General features: G+C 44.5%; 1 protein-coding gene across 1 annotated transcript; it reads left to right on the forward strand.

Annotated features, from left to right (window-relative positions):
- The first annotated feature begins 143 nt into the window (after positions 1 to 143).
- LOC115330198 (B-cell CLL/lymphoma 7 protein family member A) lies at positions 144 to 19,439 on the forward strand. The gene is made up of 7 exons (XM_029991912.4): positions 144 to 353; positions 2,124 to 2,182; positions 2,706 to 2,722; positions 3,193 to 3,277; positions 5,417 to 5,488; positions 8,310 to 8,432; positions 16,271 to 19,439. The coding sequence occupies exons 1-7, from the start codon at positions 262 to 264 to the stop codon at positions 16,363 to 16,365; spliced, it is 543 nt and encodes a 180-aa protein (XP_029847772.1). The 5' UTR covers positions 144 to 261; the 3' UTR covers positions 16,366 to 19,439.
- The last annotated feature ends 4,377 nt before the right edge of the window (positions 19,440 to 23,816 follow it).

Consider the following 23,816-nt stretch of genomic DNA (forward strand, 5'->3'; position numbering starts at 1 on the left):
ATTTTGAACTTCCCGCCGCCACCTTCCCATGAGGCTCCACCGGATACCCCAAATAAAAACCGGATATCACACTGGACTCTTCCATTCTGATTGCAGGGTTAGGAAGGAAGGAGAAACAGAAGCCACCTCGTCTTGCGCTTGGGCTTTTGGCAACGGCTTTTGGGCTGTTCACTGTGTCTTTGTTGCAGTGAATCCACGGTGATCCGACGTCGTCTGATCCCAGACTCGGCGCTCGTGGTCACTGCCGTGACAGCCGCAACAATGATGTCTAGATCTGTACGTGCTGAGACTCGTAGTCGTGCCAAGGATGACTTCAAGAGGGTCATGCAAGCCATCGACAAAGTGAGAAAATGGTAGGTTAAACCAAACACCGCTGTTCTTTTTTTTTCTTTGCATAGTTTCTGAACAACAATTCTGTGTTGTTTTAGCTGCTCGTTGATGAGCTAAGTTCTGTGCAGCTAACGCAAACCTACGAAGCCTGAGATAGAATTGGTGGTGCCGCTTCTTCGTGTGAATCGAGAAAAATATATTAATGTGCGACGGTATCCATCTTGGACGCTTCGTGCTGCCTCGGCACTGTACCCCTTCTAATGGCACCTGTTGCGCTGATACTGTGCTGCCGCAGGAATCTGTCGAATAAACTTGGCATTTGGAAAGGGCAGAGATTTCTCCTGATCTGTTCTTGTGCAGTGAAGGCACAGCTTGTACGATGTCTTTCTTTCATTACCTTGAGGGCCTCTATGTGAGGCATTACATGGTAGCGGGTTTACATTATTTTGACTTCTCTCATACAAACATTATTCGAACAACTTAACAACTTCTTGCATAAGAAAAATGTTGTGGTCATTTCTTGTCACCAAGGTGGAGGGCACTGTTTCAATCAGAAATGCAGGCCCTGTGGTGAAGATTTGTCCGTAGATTGTAGTACAGTTCGTGCATGAAAGAGAGCCGGTCAATTTTTCTGCGAGTGTTGATAGTTTAGAGAGAGATGGACATAAAGCGGTCCATATCTCCAAACTTCATTTTTCCCAGCAACAAGGATTCCGCCTTTTCGGGGTTCGTTTTTCACTAAAAATTCAAAGTTTATCAGGGTTTTTTTTTTTTTTTTTTTTTTTTTTTTTTTATTATTAATTTTTTGAAATTTAGAGTTTAATTTTAATTTAATTTCAATTTTTTATAATTAAAAATAAATATTATTTGGACATAAACATGCCGTACATTCATAAGAACATCACTTGTATCGAATGATATGTCTGCAACAGCATTTGCCATTGCCACCCTTAGCATTGGAAATACAAACTGTCCCACGACGAATCTTGCACAAAAGTTTTGCTTAAATTAACGTTAAAACTTTGAGATAACTAAAGCCCCTGGACTTAGTCAGGTTCAGCTGCCCCTTCCCTCCTAAGAAATTTACAGGCTCATAGCTTTCACTGTTATAAGAACACAACCCCTCCTCCCACTAAAGTACAAAAATACTATGATCCAAACTGGAAACCGAAAGAGTGGTTTTTGTCGTTACCCATACGAACATAGACCCGTTGTTCTGAACAAACCTTAATGAGATAAACGGGAATCTCCCTTTCGTGAATGCGCCGAGAAACTGAGAAAAAGGAGATGAGAGCGTGCGGTGACGTCAGAACGCCGAGCTCTGGTTGGAATGATTAGAGGTTAGACCTAGAGTCCTAAAGTGCAGTGGAGACAAAGGCAGCTAGCTAGCTTTAGGTCTACCCTCTAATCATTCCAACCAGAGCTCAGCGTTCTGACATCACTGCACGCTCTCGTCTCCCCCTCACCCTAAATTTTCTCGGTGCATATTCCGAGATTTTAAAGGAAACTGAAATGTCCTTGCCTCAGGACCACTGTCACTGTGCCCTCACAAAATTTATTTTTAGAATACCATATCTTTTGCTTTTTATTTTGCCATCCTGAGCTCAGAATTCCGAGTTTTTGGAATAAATCCTATTTGTCAAAAATTTTACCGGGGAGTGTTCTTCCGAGTTTTTCGGACGCATTTCAAAACACTAGACCCTACTAATAACCTATGAACAAGGACCGTTCCTGGGTTATTACGTCGGCCAGGGATGAATTGGATCATTATTGGTTTGTTGTTTCTGTTTCAGGGAGAAGAAATGGGTTACAATTGGAGACACGACCATGAAGATCTACAAATGGGTGCCAGGTAATCATTTTTTTTTTAAGGATTCAATTAAGTTTTTAATATTTGTCTACTGTATTGTTCTCTAGAACTTATTGTACAAAAAAAATTCAACCTTTCCCCACTCGTGAAAAAGGAAGACCAGTGGAGCTGTACTCGATACACTGTGTGCTTCTTCTTCGTCATCGTCTGTTTTTCGCACTGTTTCCTACGATGAATTCCCACCAACGCGCCCAACTATTCATTCTTCTATTATAGCTGGAAAGATTGCTACCATCTACGAGCGACGGCGGAAACCATACTGGTTGCGTGCTTGCCGCCGTCGCTTATAGATGGCGGTAGCTGTCCAGGTAGGTTTGTGTCTACATACATGGACAGAATCCTAGGGAACCTAGCCCTTAACAGCTCCTCTGTAAAACACAAACTCTGACTGAATTTTGTTTGTTTTAGGCTTGTTCTATGTGTGTGTTTTAGGCTTGTTCTAGCCTAATAAGATTGGTCGTTTTACCCTCACATCCCAAAAATATGTCATATTTTTATTTTCCAGTTCCAAGCTCCGACCAGGTATGTCATTTGACCCTATCTCTACCAACTAGCTGAGCAGAGCACTTGCTCAACATAAACCTGTCTGGCAAATTTGAGAATTTAAGAGAAGCAAGCACTAGGCACAGCCGGTGTGTCCCCATTTTGCTATTGTTATGATGCATGTGTCACGTGACATGGGTTTCAAGAGCTACCCTTCTCCAAAGGCAAATCTGGAGTCCTTGTTTTACCATGATTAAAGAGTTCTCTTAACGTCAGCCCTTCCGTTCAAATTCCAGGCTAGGATTACATCAACTCGCACGAGAGCGCTGCTTAGTTTTCTTGCCACATCATATATTCCTTATTTTTTACTTCCTGTTTCCTGTCTGCCTCAGTTTAGTTGGCACATTTTGGCCCTAGCAGCTCTTGCATCACAAAATTCCACTCAATCTGTCAAAAATGCTTCAGTTTACTCAATTAATTTGAAAAGCTTTATCCTCTATGTCTCTCAGTCCAGATCAAAAGGAAAGTCACAAACTGTGTCGAACAACAAGGAAAACATTGAGCAGCCGGTGAAGCATGAAATAAAGAATGGTGGTGAGTAGACGAGTTGCTTTCTTTTAATTGGTGCTTCTAAGGTACCTTTCCTTTATATGTGTACCTTGACCTAAGCTCAAGTTAGTGCCACACTCTGCATGCATTTTTGCATGCCCAGCACATTCCCAATGAAGCAATAGTTTAATGTAGTTAATATTCACTTAACTCTCTGGTTCAATTTTGCCAGGGTGCGCCACCGTCGAGCTCTTCGAGGCCGCAGTTTGCTTTTTTTTTTATTTGGCTGGTGAATTGTGGCAGCTTGACTGGGTGGTTGTGTAGTTGGGCTTATGTTGAAACAATTTCGTTGTTTATTTAAATGCCATTTTGTTGATTATTAAAAAAAATGCCTATCGTGGCAGCTTGTTCAACTTTATTTTGGGGCCGCTGCAGGAAATATTAGCACCTCATATCCATTTGAGGGATGGGGTGTTCTAACCGCTTCCGGAAATACTCTACCGTTCAAAAACTTCGCAAAGGTGGGCTTTTTCCTCATCTCAAAAGTGGTCACTGGCCAGTGCAAGAAGACAGCGGCATGGTTTTCCGTCAAATCCGGCATGCAGACATTGACGAGTCTGCCGCTGATTACACAGAGATCACTTCGTTCCTTGTCAGTAAACTTGTTGCTTAAATGTGGTACTTCTCAGTGTCCGTAAACTCTACATGCAGAAACATGCTGCTGTTGCGCACCATATCATTGTCTCGTAGGACGAGGGGATAGATGCCGCAGCACCGCTTTCCTTTGTATAATTATCTTTCTCACGCCCAGAGGGTAGCTCCGCAAAATCGCTTGGCCGGATCACTCCCATGGGAAGCCACGCCGTGCGTTTGTGCAGAGAAACGACCACCGTGGGCGCAATGAGCACAGCAAGGAGCAGCACGGAGCAAACACGGTCACGTGGCCATATTCAGAGCCGTATATGGGGAGAGTTTGGCCAGTCTATGATCTCGCCGCCAGAACGCGCCCCTCACAAGTGAGCCAATCAGCTCCCGGCGCAGAACGAGAGGCGTGAGCGCATGCGCGTGAACTCCCGGCTGCTCCAAGCTGAGTGGCTAGGGCCGCCATTTTCACTCCCTCGCCCGGCGGAATGCATGGGATCGACATGCAAATTTCGGTTCTTTCCTTTTATTTGGCAGGCTCTGGCAAGAAAATGATATAGTGCTATTCCTCGGTGGCTTAAAAAGCTAACGAATGAAGTTTCTCCACGTTTGGACGCAAACTTCTATTCGGGCGAAAAAGAAATAAGCCCGTAGCGGACGACGCATAGCCTCAACAGTGCTCGGCGCACCGACAGCGTTGCGTCAAAATGGCGGTCATCTCCTCTTCGCTCCCATCTTTCTCTCTCGCTCCTTCGGCGCTCTCCTCCCTTCCCTTCACTTTTCTCCTCTCTGGCGGCTTCGTCGCCACACCCACTGGCCAAACTCTCCCAATATGCGGCTCTGGCCATAGTGACTGTGTACGCTAGCGACAAAAACTAGCAGCAAATGGTCCAACCGCAAAGCACCAAAGTAGGAACGGAACCCTGATATTGTAAAACGCCTCGAAAGCTCTAAACTTTTAACAATCCCGACTTACATTTGGCTCGCACAATGTTATGCGGAATGAGAGATATAAAGAGACGGCAGAGGTGGCAGCCGCGGCGTTCGACGCTAGCGTACCTTGCAGGCGACGTCAAGTGAATAACACCTATGCCGATAAGAAAAATTTTGCCCACAACAAAAACTTCACTGACGGAGGAGTTCCAGCCAACCAAGTGCATTGATGTAAAATCTGCAATTGTCTTATTTATTTAGTACACACTGCAAGGCTGCATATATACTTTTTTCAAAACCCCATCTAGCGACATTGGCAGTTGCCATTTCTCAGGCACGAACTGCGTGATTGTATCGAGAGTCCTCGCTAAATGCTGATGCAGCCCTTGTTCTCTATGCAAACACCGACGAAGCTCTTGTGTTCAATACATGGTCAGAGCATGTACTCTTAGAATGGCGGACTCAAATAATTAGCGCAGCAGCTGCCGCCTAGCACGCACTTTTGAGAAGTGTTTATTAGCCCGAGCAGGAGCAGATATAAGCAAATATCTCTGTCAGTGGCAAGGTGTCTAGGGAGGTCACCATAAAATTTTCTTCTTTCGTGAACAGATTCACAGTCACTGGTTGGCAAAGACAAGTCCAACTCTAACATTTCTGAAGGAATGGAGGAATCATACACAGGTGAGCGACTCCCATGTTGCATGTCCCTCCCTTATCTTCCGATGAGCGTCGGGAGCCTTCAGTTTTTCTGAGTATCTTTCCTGCAGCCCCTTGTCATAGGCAGTGCAGGGGTGGGACAGCTGCACCAATTGTGCCATTTTGATACATTCACAATTTTCTGTGCCTACCAGCACCAAAAGTGTGGAGTCAACTGAAATTATGCCACTCTGTACCAAAGATTGCGGTGGCATTGGTTTTAGCAGAAAGTGAATACTCGATTGACAACCTTGCCTATTTCATTGCCAGGTGGCGCAAGCCTTCGCCTGATTCCTTGGTTAAAGAAAGGGACACTGACACCCAAAAAAAATTTTGTTTTATTTTTGACTACCTACCCAGTCAATATTTTCCTACACCGTCAATTATATTTTTAATAAAGTCGAAAAACGCAACTGCTCGAAACTGAAACTGGACAGCGGAGGAAGAAATATAGAGGAGGAGAGGGTTGGGTGGAAGTCACGTGGCTGTGCAACTTTTTTTTTTCTTCAATCAACATATTTGCAGCTTTTTAGAAGCCACAAAAAATTGGTCATCATATTTTATTTCTATTTTTAATATTGAGTGTGTACCTTCAGTGACCCACGACGTTCAATATATTTGGTGGCTGTGTCTAAACCATAGAAAACAGTATGAACCACGGAGAAGAAAGTGAGCAAGACTCAAACCGGCCAGTTCTTGATCGGCAGTTTTTGGGTGGAAAGAAAACGAATTTCGAGCTGCAAATTGTGTTCTGGGTAGTTGGGCTTTCGTATGTCATGTATGAAGAAAAACCCTGGCGAGCATAAATGCCCTGTCAGTGTCCCTTTAAGCCAAATCTGTGTATCAATTCAGCCGATGAATTCCCTGTGTCATACATCGTACATGTACAATGTATGATGCAACATAGCATGTAACATTTATGTTGCCGAGTCGTGCCCCTTCATTTTTTAATCGAAATAATTAGATATCTTTCTGTGTGCAGTTTCAGATATTTCAAAGTTAAGTTCTATTCAATACTTTCCATCACTTGTAGTACAAACCTAGTTTGCTTGAATTGTAACTCATGGTATAACTGACTAAAATGATTTCTTAAAATTATGTCACAGTTACTCCTGGGATGCTCTGAAATATTTTTTTTGATACTGTAGTGCTCCAAAAGTCAGGTTTCTATTGCTTTGAAGTTGCTCCAAAATGTGGATTTTCTACTTATAAGTTGCTCTAAAATCCAATTTTACTGCTCCAAAAATTTCTCTGAAATTAGTTTGGTCTGCCCCACCCCTGAATGGTTTCACCCTCTTTTGCATTTCTATTTCTAGAGAAAAGACTGAGAATGTGTGGTTGTCGCAGTTTCATCAAATAGAGATTGTCGCAGCTGAAATGTCGGCATAGCCATTAATTTATTTTATATGAGAATTCCTATCATCTCACCATTTTCAGCCCCTGTGAAAAAAAGGAAGAAGTAGATAATTCAAACATTCATTTTCAACACTTTCTTTTTTTTTTTTTCTGAGGTGGCTCATTAGGCTGTCTAGTCCAATCCAAAAGGATCAGTCATGTATCTGTTCATCAGGCAGATTAGCCATAAGTTAGCGAAAATCGCTGAAATCAAAGTTTTTGTTGTGAATTCTGAAATTGAGAAGGCAGAACTGTAGGGAGTATTCACTGGATGCCATATTTGTAGGTGCTGTTTAGAGTGCGTGCCCAGAATGAGCTCACATTAATAGGTTGCTAGGGCCGGCGATCTTGATGGTGTGAAAAGCATGTTGCAAAAAAAAAGCTGGAAGCTCGCCATCAGCACGCGCTCAGCATTCGCGCACATAGCTATGGCCGCCAGTGAAAACTCTCTATTATGTCGTTCTCACGCAATCGCCCTCTGGAGAGAAAACCTCACACTCTTGTTTCTTCTCTTTCCTGGGGAATCGCCGGTATGATCAGCTGATAGGTTTCTGAGGCAAAGATTGTCCGCTCGAATTACGAGTCTGTCAGTACAGGGGATACCCCGGTTTCCCGATTCAGCTTAAAGCGTACTAAAGTGGTTTCTGAGATTGTCTATTTGTGGTCATAATCAATCTACGCTCTTTACACATCTAAAAAAAATTAAATTGAGACATGTGCGATTTACCTATTTAAAATGAAATTCAATATCGCGACATACAAAACTTTTTGCGGTTCGACGCTGAAACCAGAGGGCGCCATCGGACGTGCAGAAGCCAATCGTGAGTGTTCGCTTCCCATGTGCATACTGCGGACATTCGAAAATCAGTCCACCTTCAGTCGGCGCCCTTGCCGCGAGGAAGCTGAATGCTCATAATTGGCTGCTGCGCTTTTGACGGTGCCGTCTTTTTTTCTGCGTCGAATCGCAGACAAATGGGCGTGTTGCAATCTTTGCTCCCGTCTTTAATAGCAAAAATGATATGTCTAATCTTGGATTTTTCAGAATTTTTAAAGGCTGTACTTTTGGTTGTGACCATAAATAAATTATCTCAGAAACTGCTTTAGTGATTTCATGATGGAAGTTTGTCTCGAAGTTGGTTCATGGGGGAAGTGCATAGCCGAGATAATGAAGTCTGCGCTGCGTCGTCGCCACCGACAGGGCAGACCCAATGACTAGTTAGTGCTGCATTTTGTGTGTGTGTGTAGCGCTGACACACCGCTGGTGTGGCGCAAAGTCAGCCGTGTGTCCATAGTCCCAACCTAGCACTGCTGGCGTACGTGTGCGCGGACCCTTGGTGCCCCTTTAACCGAAGTGAGCCACTTTGCGACTTGCTTTTTGGTTCAGCGAGCCTTGGTTTCTCGTTTCTCCCAGGGTTCTCGGAGTTCAGCCAGGACTCTCAGGGGGACAGCAACGTTCTGAGAGCGCCGCCGGAAGAGTCAAGCACGTGCATCACGGAGAACAGCAGTGACACCCAGTTCCCAGACTCTCAGACAGGTCGGTGTTGTCGAGCTCTATTGGTGTGCGTCCCACTGAAGAAGGAAAGAGTGCCCATTCCACCTTCCTCCTTGTGGAGGTGGCCCAGGTGGCGCCCAGCCGGGTCGGAGTTCCATTGCAAACTGTTTAATTTTCGAAGCAGGAAAAGAGAAGCAAAGAGCAGATCGCGCGCTCTTGGCACATGCCGTTCGACAGTGTTGCAGGTGTTCGGAGGGCGATGCCACAAATGGCTAGCATATTAGGAACAACACAAAGTGAAGAAAGTGAAATGGAAACTGAACTAAACTGAACATTTTCCCCTCCCTTTTTTTTTTAAGAGCTTAGATACATGAGACAAAGAAAGAGAGAGAGAACATCACAAAGAAAGTCCAATTAGAGAAAAGATAAACATCACCACAAATAGTCTCTCTGCACTGTTACATCACCTCTGTAACCATTAATCACATCAAATGTTTATTTTTTTAAGAGTAACAAACCCAACAAACAAGGTTCAAAGCTTTCAGATTAAAAATTAGGTCTTCAATCAAATTGCGACTTCATGAGCACAATACGATGTGCACTTGTTTACAAGAGAAAAATAATGGGCATGCTTAGTACACTTTACAGAGAGACACGCACATAGTTCACCATGGGTCAGAAAAACAAAGAGGAAAAAGTCCACCCAGTTCATCGATCAACGTAGTCTGTACCGCCCTGGTGGTGGACGGTTGCACTCCAAGTGCCTTGGGGACACTTGCAGAGGGAACTGAGCTGTGGCTCTCTTTCCTGGTGGGTCTGGGATGGGTGTGCACTAACGGCATTTGCGATTGAGGCTGCTGCTGCCTGGCCAAGCTTGACTCCTGTGACTGCAAACAATTGTGTATTTGAAATGTGTCACCTGGAGAAGCAGCGTACCTCAGGGAGCAGACAGTGGGAACGACAGCCAATGCCTTCTGTTTATAACATTCGCGGTTTGACTCAGGAGCACCTGCGAGTTTCCAGGCGTTCCACACTCGACCATTCTTTAATCAGAATGTGGAACGACTAGCACACTTCCCAATACGTAAAAGTGGACCAAGGGTCGACTCTCCCTCGTCTACCTTTCTGGGTTTTTTCACTATGACCCAGTCCCCAACCAGAAATCTGGGGTTCTTTGCTGCTTGACACTTGTCGGTGGGCTTCTTTCTGTTTCGTTTCCTCTGTTGCACTCGCCGTCACAGCCACTTCAAGAAAGAGTCCACGAGCGTGATAGCGTAGGGGCATGCTGGCTCTTCTTGCTCAGAGGGGGCTACAAATTCAATGTCTACCTTAGACCCACGTCAACTTGGCAAGAGATTCTTTTGCAGAGGGGTCGGTGATGACCTGGCACTCCTGCGTGAGGTGCTGCAGTCTTCACAGGTGCAGACTGCGCTACGCACTTCTACATTCATGTGGGGCCACCAGTAAAGTGCAGAAAGACGTGCCTGCATCTTCACAATGCCATTATGACCATGTGCTTGAAAAATAAGAGAGCATCGCATAGCCGTAAGATGGGCAACTTTTGTAGCACGGAACAAGAGCCCGTTGTTCACTAAGAGTGTGTCTTTCAGGTCGTAGAACACGGCAGCATCAACAGATAGAGTGCTTACCGGTCGCCACTGTGAGGTCACATATCCCATGACGGTAATGAGTAGCACATCATTTGCAGTCTCCTCTTGCAGATGTTGCTTCGAGATGCAATCGTCTTCTGCAGCGACAAAAGAGACATCCCCTCAACCTCATCATACGGACAGGGCTGGAGGGATTGTTTAAAACTTCTACAAACGCTTGAAAAATGCCCCCGACAACCTCGGTTGTCGAAGTGACGACCTTTGGCTGGGCACACGCCATAGCCCTTCCTGCGTTCCTGATCGTAACCGCAGTTGGCACAGGTTCTGCCGTAGCGGTTGTACCGTGGATGTAGTTGCCACCATGGGGATTCGAAATGCACCAATCGACGAAATTCCGACCATCCGGAGCTGCGTCGATGATTGACACAGTCGAAACCAACGTCATCGCTGTGATCGCAGGCTACTCAACTTCATTGGGCAGACGAATGCGTGGCACGTGCATTTGATGACCTAACTGAGGAACGCTGCATTGGAGGTCGGACAAGTGACTCACGGCACGAGCCCCGCGGCTCGTGCAGCGATCACGTCATCGACGAAGGAGGATGACAGCAGGCTGGCTGACTCGGTGCGGATGACCGCCATGTTTCTCTTTCACGCTGTGTCATGTGGCAGGTCACGTCCTCCTGGCGCCATCAACAGCGCAGCCGTGGTCGCCATGGCCTACTATGAAACTTCGTGGCGTGCGCATTCCATATTGATCACTGTCTGCAAGATGACGCTGAACGGAAGCACAGCGTCTAGAAGCAGTCGTTCTTGGATCTTTGTGGAAGCAGCTCCTACCATAAACCGGGGGTGCGAATGGCGACCTCAATGTCAGCGTCGAAGTTCGCCAGCGCGGGCAATGCTTGGAGGACTGAGAGAAATTTGCGCAGGGTTTCTCCTTCTCGTTGTTTCCTCATGTGGAATCGAATTTGTTGCAGGGTCTTGTTGATTGGCTGCAAAAATTTAGCCTTGAGGACCCTGACAGTCTCGCTGTACGCATCGCAAGATGCCCGTTGAACTTGCTGTCGATCTCCCGCTGGTGACATTGCTTGCTCCGGTCCCACGGGAGCTGGTAGAGAGTCATTGACACGCTGTCCTTCGGCCCCCAAGCATTTAGTACCTTTGCCTGGCATCGTCCGGCTGAATATCCGTGAGCGCCAAGCCAAGATGTACCTTTTGAACATCCGCAGCCAGGACGTTGCCCAAAAAGTTTGGTGGTGGCCTGTCACAGTTAGCCATGCTTGCTGTTAAGATGGCGGCTCAGCAATCCAGGAAGACGTTTGAAATCAAATGCGCGGCCATCAACGAGCAGCAGCCAAGGTTCCTTGGTGAGCCCGGAATTCTGCGGAAGCAAATGTCGTCGCTACGCCAGGCACCTGCCAGCGAGAGCTTATACCGAACGACGCATAGTATGTGGCCTCGGGGAGTGAGGATGCCCAGATTCAGCATCCTCGTCGCCAAAACTGTGGGGGCAGTTCTGGTGGCTAGGATGGTGAACACGAAGAAAGAGATATGGAAACTGAGCTGAACACAACACTTCTCACTTTTGGAAAGCCTTCCTATTACAAATTTCACTGAGTAAAAAAAAAAAAAAGAAAACCATTGTAATGAGTTGTTTGTAAGGATTAAAAATATTGTTTCATCATTAAATTTGTGGTTTCTGAATAAAAGGGCATGTTATGGGCTTTTGTTGCTATACTATAGACCAGTGGTTCTCAACCATCTATGTTTCGCAGACCCCTTGTGGATCGGCGGAGATGATGGAGGACCCCGTTCGTGGTGAGGGGAGGGGAAAGGTATAGGTTAAATATAATAATGATTTAATAAATGGATATAACTAAGGGCTAGTGTGAAGTAGACCTCTCTTATTGATATACGCACGAGAAAAGTCGACCCCAAAATTGAAACATTTCTTCTTGACCTGAGAAAAGACTAGTTTTATTGACGGACTTGACTGATGATGCAGGGCTTCGCAGACCCTTAGATTGCCTTCGCGGACCCCCGTTTAAGAACCACTGCTATAGACAAAAATGAATTCTACTTTGCATGCAAAGACTGTCTTCTTCTGTGCAAGTCATAACACAGAATGGCTATAAACCAAATAGAGCTCCTTCTTTTTGAAGAGTTTGCTTATTAGATTGCAGTTTGGAGCGTGGGCAGAGAAAGCTCTCATCTCTGCTCATTTCTATTTGAATGGGCATCATACTGGTATGCAGTCGTGTAATCACTGTTGCTTGATACATACTAAAAAACCCATATCAGCAGTTATACCACGACGACCACATTGCTTCTTTAAAGCGTTCGACCACTGTCTCCATACCTTGGGGCCAAACCAACCTCCAGCTGTGTTAACATTCATGACGTCCAGCTTTTTGAAAAACTTATCTCGAATATTCATTCAAAATATTTACTTCTCTAACTAGATAAAGGAGGAATGTCATTTAATTTTTTGGTTTAAAGAGAATGTAACCAGCTTTTACTTCTGTTCCACCAATGGAAAATGCATGGATGATGTTCCATCATTGCTCCCAACAAGAGCACATTGCAAGAAGTTTCAAGGGTGTCATTCCTTGGAACACTGTTTTAGGTTACACTATTTTATTGAGTGGTAGGAATGTGACAGAGGGGCCAGCTGTATGAATGCTTTACTCTTGGTTTATTCATGCAACAGATATTTTTCTCCAGTGAAAACTGCGCATTGGGAAAGCTGCGAGAAGATGAAGATGATTCAGAAAATATGCCCGAGACTTCACATGTCAAAGCCACATGTAGTCCACTCAGCGGAGTTTCTTTCTTTTCGTCACTGTTTGTAACCTTCGCAGACTACTCATACAAAAGAAAGAGCAGAATGAAAAAAAAAATGATAGAGCCCACCCATTTTACGTGAAGATGGAGGACCAGCGAAGCTGTTATCTTTACGACAAAATCGACTAGTTTCCACTTGGCATCGGCGGCCCGATGTTCGTCGGTCATTTTTGCTTGCCAACGACGCTCACTCTCCCGCTTCTGTTGCCGCTGACGCTCTAAACGGGCACGTTCTTCGTCGGTGAGTGGAGGATCAATCGAAGCCGATGGACCCAAACCATCGGCCGCACCACGTTGGGCCTCTGCGCGTTCGGCTTCTCTATGCTTTCGCACACATGCGCACTGTTGAGCGCTCCGATGATCCTTGTAGGCGCGCTCTTCCCCTTCAGAGCGAACAACATGCGGCCTACCCATGGCGAGTCCAAAGGGCAACTGATAATGTCGCTAGGAAATTGCTACGTCAAGAGACAAAGGAACAGAGCCATTGGTTGGTAGCCATTTTAGCTTTTACAGCGACGTTACAGCGAATTGTTATATTGATTGAATAAAGACACATATATATATATAAATGTGATGAGCTCTTTCAATACACAACATTGTAAGTTCTAAACCAAATTTTTCAAGGTACATCTTGAGGACAGGTTTTTCCGATTAAGCCCAAGTTTCTTTATTAGCATCGCGGAAGCGAAAGAAAAGAAGGTTAGTTCGGCGCGTTCTGCCCTCAGCCTCGTCGCAGTGCACTCTTAGCCAAGATAAGTCAGTGACCGTAGATGATAACAAGGAATCAGGACTTCACTATCTAATAATGCCAAGGAAGTCTGACTCATGCAGGTTGCCCCCTCTATTTATACTTGCCACAACCAATCGGAACCAAGGAGCGCCGTTTAAACAAAAGGTTTTTGTTAACATCCATGGATGCATTTTTTTCCGGATCCTAGCACATAACAGCTTTGCTGTAAAAAGAAGGCACTCCACAACTCAATTCTGCTATCTATAATCCTTTCCCGAAAGGGGAGGGTTCAAGCAGTCCTAACATCACTAGTCACTTCGAGGGAACAGACAGCGGATATTCTGTGAGACAGCCGCAAATTGTTTGTTTCTCTCCGCGGACTCGAGGGTGGATTAACAAACATCCGTGGCACAGCGCACGTGACCTCTAAACTTGATGGCGTTTAATCATCTTGGAGAAAAAAAATCTCCTTTCTGTTGGATACACCATTGGTGTGGTAATATTTGCTTGTCCTGCATTAGTCGTTTTCTGGTCTTCGAACTTCATTTTCATGTAAAAGGTTTTTGTTTGCAGTTTCTAGACGTCAGTAAGGAGAAAATCGGGGACTTTGTTTTGTGAAGTTCGTGCAACAACCACCCACCACTCATTTTGCGATTTGCATTTCTTGTGAAAAGATGCCCCCATTTCGGTTTAAACACTAAAGTCACTGACAAAGTGACAACGGCAGAGCGTGTCAGGATGTCTGGACTCCACTCGGGGTGCACGAGACGTAGAAGCGTTTTCAAAGGTAGGAAGCTTGCTCTGGAGGCGGGACAACTCGAGCTCCTCCCTGCCGGTCTCACCTTGTCAGTGACTATTGGCGACGAGATGTTTTGGTGGCGCCACCTCACAGGCGCCCTCCTGTGACGCAGCTGGTACGTTGCAAGCAGACGACGTGTTATGTCAAAGGACGGAGTCGCTATGTTAGTTCGCACCTATGCCATTTAAGAAAGTCTTATTTATTAAAGAAATATGTATAAACTTTTTGTAAGTGATCTTTCTAATAAAATACAGCGTCTCAAAGTTGCTTTTTATATTAGAAAAACTTTAAAATGTTTAAAAGCAAGCTTGGAGCTTCACATACAAGCTTGCGTGGCTATTCACAGCCTTTATGATTCTTGTATTTTCGCGCACAGTTGTGTTACAAAGTTCCACACACTTGTTTTAGCTACATTGAGCTTGCCAATACCGATGCTTCTATCCAAGTGTGACTGCAGTTGCTGCCGAGCAAATGCTCGTGAGCAACTCACACTTAGCTCTTCCCAAATCGAATATGTGGCAAAGAAGTTTGTCACATTGCCACTTCTGTAAAAAAGAAAACCAGAAATTTTTATAAATTCTTAAATTGTCGGCCATGATCTGGCAAATTCAGGCAATTGATCTATCATATTTTTACTAAGAATTGTTTACAAATTTAAAATCGCTCGCTGAGAAGCGCATCGCGCATTATGCGCATTAGGGTCCACAAAAATGAAACATACAAACGGTAGTACTAATTCATAGCAGGTGTATTCCTTATTTTTTCGGATTCTGAAGTTTCACCGACTTCTTAGATTTAAGACTTTGACTTTGATTGCAAAGGGGTCTCGCACGTCTTGCGTCGACCGGGTGTACAAGCAGGGATTTCAGTTGAAACAACGCTGGAAGCCAGCCACTGCTTCCTCCTGCCAGTTATTTTGAGGAAATGTTTGTTTACTAAATTACTAAATTAAAAAAAAAAAAACAAAAAAAAAACTTGAAATTAATAAGAGGTTAGCATTCACAGAACACATAGGAACCAACAGTATACACGGAGTCACTTTCACTGAAGTGTTTACTACACATGCGAGTTCTCAAATTTTGCTTTCGTATTTTCAGTTTGATGAGACATTCCATTCATAGTTTTATTTTGTCCGAATCATAATAAAAAAAAAATGCACCCTATTCGCCGTGGTAGATGTTGTAGTGGCATAAAGTGCTATGGGGCTAAGGGTTAGTCAAGCCTCCATTGACGCTTTTTACCCTTTGCTCCACCATTAAACATGGAAATAAACTTATTATTATATTCTATTTTGTACTGAGATAGAGAACAGCACACCACCATCCGAACACTTTGACATCTCAGCGCCAGAAATGTTTGTTGGCACGAGTGAGCATGCCACGTACGGTTTCAAACTTTGGTAAAATGTCTTCCTGCAATTACCATTTCACCAAATAAACACAACGCGTGAAACGCTTTTCTGTGCATTACCCAAACAGCGCATGAAGTGAGCTGACTAGCTTGGGGATCCAATATCTGCACGGTCTGTCCCAGTGTGTCCTACCCGTGGCGTCACAAACGATGATGATGATAGCTAGAGAGGCACCCCCTGTAGTTTGCACGCGCCGCTAATAGAATCCGTATGAGAAGCTGTCATTTCTGGCAGCCTGGAAAGTGTGTTTGGTTTCACATATCTACAAGGTGCGTTGTCCTTGGGTAAGTGGAACTGTTAAAAAGAGAAATGATTTTACCCAGTCCCTAAATATTTTGCTGTGTATGGGGGGAGAAGGGGTGGGAGGGGAAGGGGCGGGTGTGAAGGGGGGAGGGGAGGGGAGGGGAGGAGAAGGGTGCGGGGGTGGAGGCCATTTTAGGGTTTCGAGATATTGATTCATATATCAATATCTGTCTTCCCCAGACTTGGCTGCAAAGCGCGACGAGTCCAGCGAAGACAGCACAGAGGCACCCCTCAAGAAGCTCAAAGTGGGCAATGAAGGATCCAAGGGGCAATAGTGCCAGCCACAATCACACATGCCATCCTCTGCCTGCATGGTTCCTGATACCCGGTCAAGCTGTATTTTTCTGCCAAGATCTGTGAATAGTGTGCTTTGAGTGTGCAAGACGTGAATATGCCTCGATACCTACAGGCCAACAAAAAGACTAAATTTGTTTTGTTTTTTCCCATGGTTGTACTTTTTTTTATACAATTGCTACCTGTTTTAGGGCCAGTAGTATGAGTGGAAAGTAAGCTTTGGACTTCTTCCAAAACAAATGCTGATTGGAGTGCATGAGGTGCCAATCATTGTCATAAATGAAACCTGCCAAGCGTCCTGTCAGAATTTCAATTGTCCATGGCAGTGTTTGTCAATTTTAAGACATGTTTTCAAGTGTGGATTTTCAGACTGGGTTCTGAGGAACTCAAGTCTCCAACTTCCCTGAAGCACACCCATTCCTAGTAAAATGCTTTTTTTCTTCTACTCCAAACACATTTTAAACATAGCTGAACCGTGCATTTATGTGTGGCTATGGACGCGACGCTCCCACCAAGTTCCTGATTGTGTTTAATATTGATAACGAAGTTTGAAAAACTTTTAAACTGCTTGATTGCAAGTTTGTCAGGAGGAAGGACAGAGACATAGTTCTTGGTTCTTACTCAATGTGTGCCCAAGGCACGGTGGAAGAGATGGGTGTCGGAACAAGACCAAAAAGGCTGTCGCAGTCGCACTCCAGCTTTGTGCATCTCTCGGCAGGGGCACTGTCTAGTTGGGCGCAGGCACTCGCAGCCTCGAAAACATGCGCACCAGGGTGTCTAGCGACCAGGAAAACCGGGAAAACCAGCAATTGTTAGGGAAATTTTAATTACCAGGAAAAATCGGGGAATTGTCAGGGATATTGTCAAAAAATGAGCCGGATATGCCATCGAGTGCCCTGAGCAAAGGCTTGAGGACTTGGGGGCAAAAAATAGACAATAAATTCTGCTTAGAGCGGAGCGCAAGCTCTGCTCACCCGATGTGGAGCATGCTACCCGATGCAAAGAGAACAGCCGACAAATCCAGTCCAACCCATACTGTGCATTGGATTGTATTGAATTGAGGGTGCGACCTGAGGCTAGTTCCAGTTAGAGCCACTAGATTTAGTAATGGAAAAGCCGCAGACCCCAATCCAATCCAAGCCTTAAGTCAAAGGTATCCGAAAGTGTGCATCTGGTGGCCATGCTGTTATTCAGTTATTGACGTGTGTGGCTGAGCGTCGCGTTTCAGAGTGTTTCCGGAAGTGGCTTCTACACTAACGATGTCGGTGGCAAGAAAGTGCTCGTTTAATCCGGACTGGATGAACTCGAATATTTAGAAATATGCAAGTTTGATTAAGCTCGTGCAAAATGATCCTCACAGTGCTCAATGCTCAATGTGCTACAAAACGTTTTCTTTGAGCCACATGGGAAACACGGCAGTTTCTAGTCGTGCATCGAGCAAAAAGCACCTTGCTGCTTTGAAGTCTCAGTCAAAAGAGCGCTGTGAGAAGGGCCGAGATAGTTTGGTGGTTAAACTCGGTAGCGATTCGTGGATCCCTTCGTTCTACTGCAGCATCAGCCCCACTCTCCCTTCTCATGTTTCCCGCGTGTGAAGTTGCTGCAACACTTCAGTTAGGCAAGGACAAGGTAGGATATACCAAAAAATGCCTTGTGTTCTAATAGTCATATATTTAACCGCCTCTAAAGTGGTCAGGGAATTTCACCTGAAATTGTGAGGGAAAACCTGGAAAGGTCAGGGAATTTTCAAAATAAGAATTTGCTGGATACCCTGCACGCAAATGAGGGCGGTTCCTCGAGCCCCTGTCCTGCTGCACCACCCCGCAGCGTTTGTCAGAAATGGGAGCATACTTTCGGACACACTTGCTCGGTGTGAGGCAGCACCGTTCAGACACCTCTTTCTCATCATCTGTTCCGAGGACAAACCATGCCAGCACACTACAATTTTAGTGAGCTTTGAACGTAAATGATGGCATATGTAGAAGTAAATGGCGATGTTTTCAGTAGGTGTGTGTGAATAGCAGTTCGAATTGAATAGTGCTGCGTCACTTATATAACCTTGGCAGTGAGTGCTAAGGGAAACCCCCGACGTACCCGCTGTCTTTGCGGTATGGAAGCTACGGATGACGCTGTAATATGCAATTTGAAGCAGTATTTGCACACCCATAGTTTCCGGGTTTAATATCTTGCAAACTTCGCTGTAACTAAGTTTTGTGATCAGGTCTATGCTCGCCTATTTATTCTATGCCATGGGCAAAATATTTTGTGTGATCACTCTTTTGCATTTTGTTGAATCCCCATATTTGGGAAAATAGTAGCTAGTGGCCTCTAGTGATAATTGCTCATTTTTAATTGTCTGCAAAAGGTATTGGGAAAATCCATGTTTTTGTATTAGGGCCAAAGGTTGGTTGTATAAGTCAAATTGTTGGTTGTTTAGTTTAATCTCAATGCAACTGATGGCAGCCTTATGATGGATAATGAGGAACATTGATCATTGAATAGAAATCATGCATATTTTAGAAAGTGGAACAATTTTAATTATTTATTACGTTACAATGGGCATTCTCTTTGGATTTGAAGTTTATATCTTGTTTGTGTATTTAATATCAATGCAACAATAGATTAACCAGAATATTGCATGGTTGCGCATCACTTGTTTTGTGCATGCTGATGTGTTAGAATGTGTCACCTGCACACCACATTAACGATATAGCTCTCGGGTACTCCAAACCTAATAGGTAATGATAGAAGACTGTGCCGAATTAGTGTAAATAGTATGTGAACCAGAATTAACTGTCTGAATCTTGTCGACCACCCTTAGTGCACTTGTCATTCATCACTTAGTTTGACGAGCGATGTTGCTGTATTATTTTTTCTAAGCTGTTCTCAGCACTTTTCATAATGTGGGTATTAACCATTGCTCCTTGTTTGTACATACAATTCATCTTTATGAACACCTTCGGCCCCTGACGAAGGGTTGGCCATGCATCGCGTGTGTGAAAATAAGCGTGCTTTACACCATTCGACACAGCAGAATAAAGACAATTTGCATCCGGTAGTGGTTCTGCATTTGTTTCCATTAATTTATTTTTTGCACTTGTTGGAGACATTCTTTTTAAGGCGCCTGAAATCGTGGTGATATTGAGCGTGGTTGACATCAGGTCACAAGTGTAAAAGATCATTGGCGAATTAATTACCTATAATCCATTCATACAGTTTTGAAATATTCACCCTCTATGTCACAGTCCAATTAGAAATTTGTTGCCCGCCGTCCAAATATGCCGCAGTGGTCCCCGCTATAATCTGGTTAATTTAAGCCGTTAGGAAACCGAGATAGCGAAACCAAAACGATAAGATGTGACGGAAATCCCACCCGGTGATGTTGGGCGCGGGTAGCGAATCATCGCAATGGCAGCGGCACGTCAGCAGGCAGCCACACTGCTCGTACATCAATAATGGAAGTGCTACGCCATGAACAAAATTGTGCTACATGAGCAGTGTGGCTAGTTGGTTCATGACAAAATGGAACAGCGCGGAACATAGGACAGAAAGAACAGCGCTCGTGTTGTCCTGTTCTTTCTGTCCTATGTTCCGCGCTGTTCCATTTAGTTGTGCTACATCTTGCGTTGAAATGCTATTTTTGCTAAGAATTGTGCCACACCTGTGCCGAGATTGCAAAGCAAAAAAATAAGATTTTATGATAGACCATCTTCGAAATGATGCACAGATTATGTGCGGCCGCCATTAATTGGTCATGTGCTGTGAGCACGCATTGGACGCGAGCGCTTCGTCAGCATTCAAAGTGTACTTGGACCGAAGCGCATTACACACGAGTGCTGCGTCGTTCGGCGCAAACTCGGAACCACTCACGGGCTTCGCGCCTGAAGCGACGAGACCAGCTAATGGCGGCTGCGTATAATCTAGTTGCGGTGACGTCAGAATGACGCCGACCCCTGATTGGCTTTCATCGAAAGGATAGTAGGTAGACCTCAATGCTAGATACCTTGAGGTCAACCCACTATTTTTTTTTTTTTAATCAGCCAATAAGAGCTCGGTGTTCTGACAGGATCGCAACCCCTGTGCAAGAAGCAGACGAACTTGCGCTCCGCATAGACCACTTTTGAAAGTCACGTGCCTATTATAAGAAGATCGGAGCCACTGCACAATGGCGGAGCAACTGACATCGTGGAGCGTGCAAGTCATTCCATAAGATTGCTAACGTCGGAGCGCGGCCATCGCTAGGAGCTGACGAGCCAATCAAACAGCGTCGAAAGTGCACTGTCTCTCCGCTCGTCACTTTTTTTCTGTGGATGTGTTTTTGTCTTTTAACCCAACGCAACACACATACTGTGCCTTGACGTAGCGGTTTGAGTTCGTCATTGTACAGGGTTTCCACAGCTACCAACAGAGGGCAGTCTTTGGAAAAGGGTCAATACACCTTTGCAAGTGGGATCCCGGCTTAACCTTGAACCGCACGCCAAGGTGAGTCGGACCTACACTCCAGCCAGGACGTTCGCTGGTTGTCGTACAATGTTGCCAAGCGTCTCTCGCCGAAGCGCACACCACTGAGCGCAGAAAGAAATTTAAAAATAACTACAAAACGTACACGTGTCGTCTTCGACCGAGAAAGAGCACGGATAATAAATAAAATGCCTAAACCGGTAACAAATCGAAAAATTTCAAAAAGATCTAAAGTCTTAAGGCGCTCTTCAGAATCCGCCACAAGACGCATGGCCTTTGCATCAACGATGGCTGCGCTCGAGACAGCTCTGGCTTCCACAACCTGCAGGAACAGAGGCTGCGATCGTTATAGGGTCAGCTCCAACCCTTAAAGATGCCCCGTCCTACAATATGTGATGCTACGATTCTGTGTGGATACCTCCTCCTGCGTTCCGAGACAGTAAGTGTGCCGCTAACGTTAGCCATCGGCGATGCAGCAAACGGCACCATGTTGTCATCGCGCACCCCACTGACGTGCCCCTGGCGCACCCCAGCATGGCGGAAACGGTACGGGGCGCCAGCATCGCTCAAAATGGCAGCGCACAGGAGCCTTTCTTGCAAACGTGTATTGGTCGACCTTAAAGGGATACTACAACGAAATTTCGGCGCTCATTTTTTTGGTCTATATGTGTTCAAAAGAGCAGTATTACATGGAACACACCAATATCTTGCTAAAAAAGTTTTGAAAAGGAATTTTAAAACGAATTAAACGATTAGCAAAGAGCACCTGGTGGATGTCGCTAACGCCTCGTTTGTAATGCTCGCCTAGGAACCTTGACAGCTAGTGACGGAGGTTGTCTCGTCTCCGGCCTCGACGAGAGAAGCGGGGAAGGAGGAACTCCCCTCTTCCCGAGAATCCCTTTTGTGTGTCGCAGAAGTCGCTATTGTCCCCCTAGAAGATTATAGAAGATTAACCCGTCACTCAAAATTTGTACAAAAGCAGCCGCTTCGGTGGCTCGAACGACTAGGCCATCCTCTCGACGTCAGCCTCGCCGTAGCTTTGCTCGTCTTGAGACGACCTACGTCACGATTGCGTTGGATATCACGTGCTCTAAGCTGGGCCTTCTCCGAGCGCTTGCCAAAGTGGGCCGTTTATAACGAAAAATACAGCCACCAGGATCAAAATACAAACGTGCGATTGTCATTTACGGATGTTGTGGATCATATTCAACCTATTTTTGAACACGACGGGAATATTTCAAATTTCGTTGAAGTATCCCTTTAATATCTAAAGAAGTAGGAGGAAAGGAAAATGGTACAGATATGTATCTCGCAGTGTCTGTACTCGTATAGTTAATTTCATCTTAGGTTAGAGCTCAGGCGAAGGCTAGAAAACACAACTATGAACACATATTAAAAGCGCAAGTCATGGGACATTCCCTGTGTACTTGATTGGTTTAGTCGTTATCAAACTTCTGTAGCAACTATTAACACACATTCATAAAATTGCCGGCCGAACAGCAAGTTTGTCACTTTGAACACAGGTTCAGAACGACGACCCCCCCCTCCCCTTATCTTCTGAAAACTACAATCTTGATGCTGTGTAATGCAGGTTACAGAAACGTTGTGGAAGCTAATCGTAAGCTCGCGTTAAGGCCACGGTCCCACTGAATGTGGCAGTTTAGGTACTTTTTGGCAGGTCATTACTCATCTCCTTTTAAATACTGCTTTGTGGGATTGATATCATTCAAAAGGCAATGCAATCGTCTTTCATTTGATATTATGTATCTGTTGGTTTTTACTGTTCATGCGCATTTGTAGCGCTGTGAATATGATGGCGCGGACCCTCACTTGCTCCGCTAGTTCATGTTTTATGAACGATCCATTAAAGATAACACGGTTCCAATATAGCAGTTTTGTTAAGATGATGTCGGAGCATAATGTAACGATACACTTTTTTGGTATTTGCACTACTTTGTTTTTTTCATCCCTCCAAATATTGCCCTAAAATTGACATTTTCAGCTCAAATATGTCTTTAATGACACGCGCTAGGGCAATGAAATTAGCTACAGGTGTAGTGCTTATAATTGGTAATATGCAGAAAAAAAAATTAATGTTGTGCAAAACTTTTTTGTTTAGATATTTTATATCAAACGTAGCACTTTTTTGTGCTTGGAGTGACTGTACTTCAAATGCCGCTGAGGAAATAATTAAACTATGATAAAATATTTTATAATATTTAGAGCTACAATGGTTGCCCGAGAGGTGGACGATGGCTTTTTCTCATTTTCAAAGTCATAACGCTCCAGGAGCGTTTCAAACTTACCTGTTTTGACGGATATCTTTTTTGGACATCAAACTGATTTATTGGCATTTCATAATATTTATTGTTTGGAATAGATATACATTGCGATGTATTAAATTTTCACAATGATCTTGCTTTGGTTTCTTAATAGGTGTAGAGCTTAGTCAATTTTAAAAAACAATTAAAAACTGTTTGGGTATTTTGTTGCGCTACCTGGCGAATAGCAGACAAACTGCTGATTTCTAATGTTCAAAAAATTTCCGAGGGCGGCGTTGGCGTCTGTATCATCATCAATCTCCGTGTCTTTTTACCTTCACATGTAAAAAATATATTGGAAGATTTACTATCGATAACTGAATGGTTTAAGTACTGGGTCAGGCTAATAAATCTAAGACAAATAATTACACAAGCGTAGCGTGATATAATGTGTTCATTATTCGATATGATTGAAATCAATAAACAATGAAGACGAAGAGGAAAAGAATACACCCGACTTCACTTTATGCCTAGAGTCACTATATGAGCTTTAAAATATCGGCACTCCGTTCCCCAAAATTGTTTTGGGCGCCGCCATTTTGGGTCTTGCTCAGAGCAAACGCAACTGCCGATCATCATGATCCAAAAGTACGACTTCCTCAGCATTAGATGCGGTGCTAAAAAGCTGATGAAATATTGCAATGCTCTGTCGC

Source organism: Ixodes scapularis, unplaced genomic scaffold, assembly GCF_016920785.2.
Source record: "Ixodes scapularis isolate PalLabHiFi unplaced genomic scaffold, ASM1692078v2 PGA_scaffold1__304_contigs__length_218370807, whole genome shotgun sequence".
NCBI classification, from domain to species: Eukaryota; Metazoa; Arthropoda; class Arachnida; order Ixodida; family Ixodidae; genus Ixodes; species Ixodes scapularis.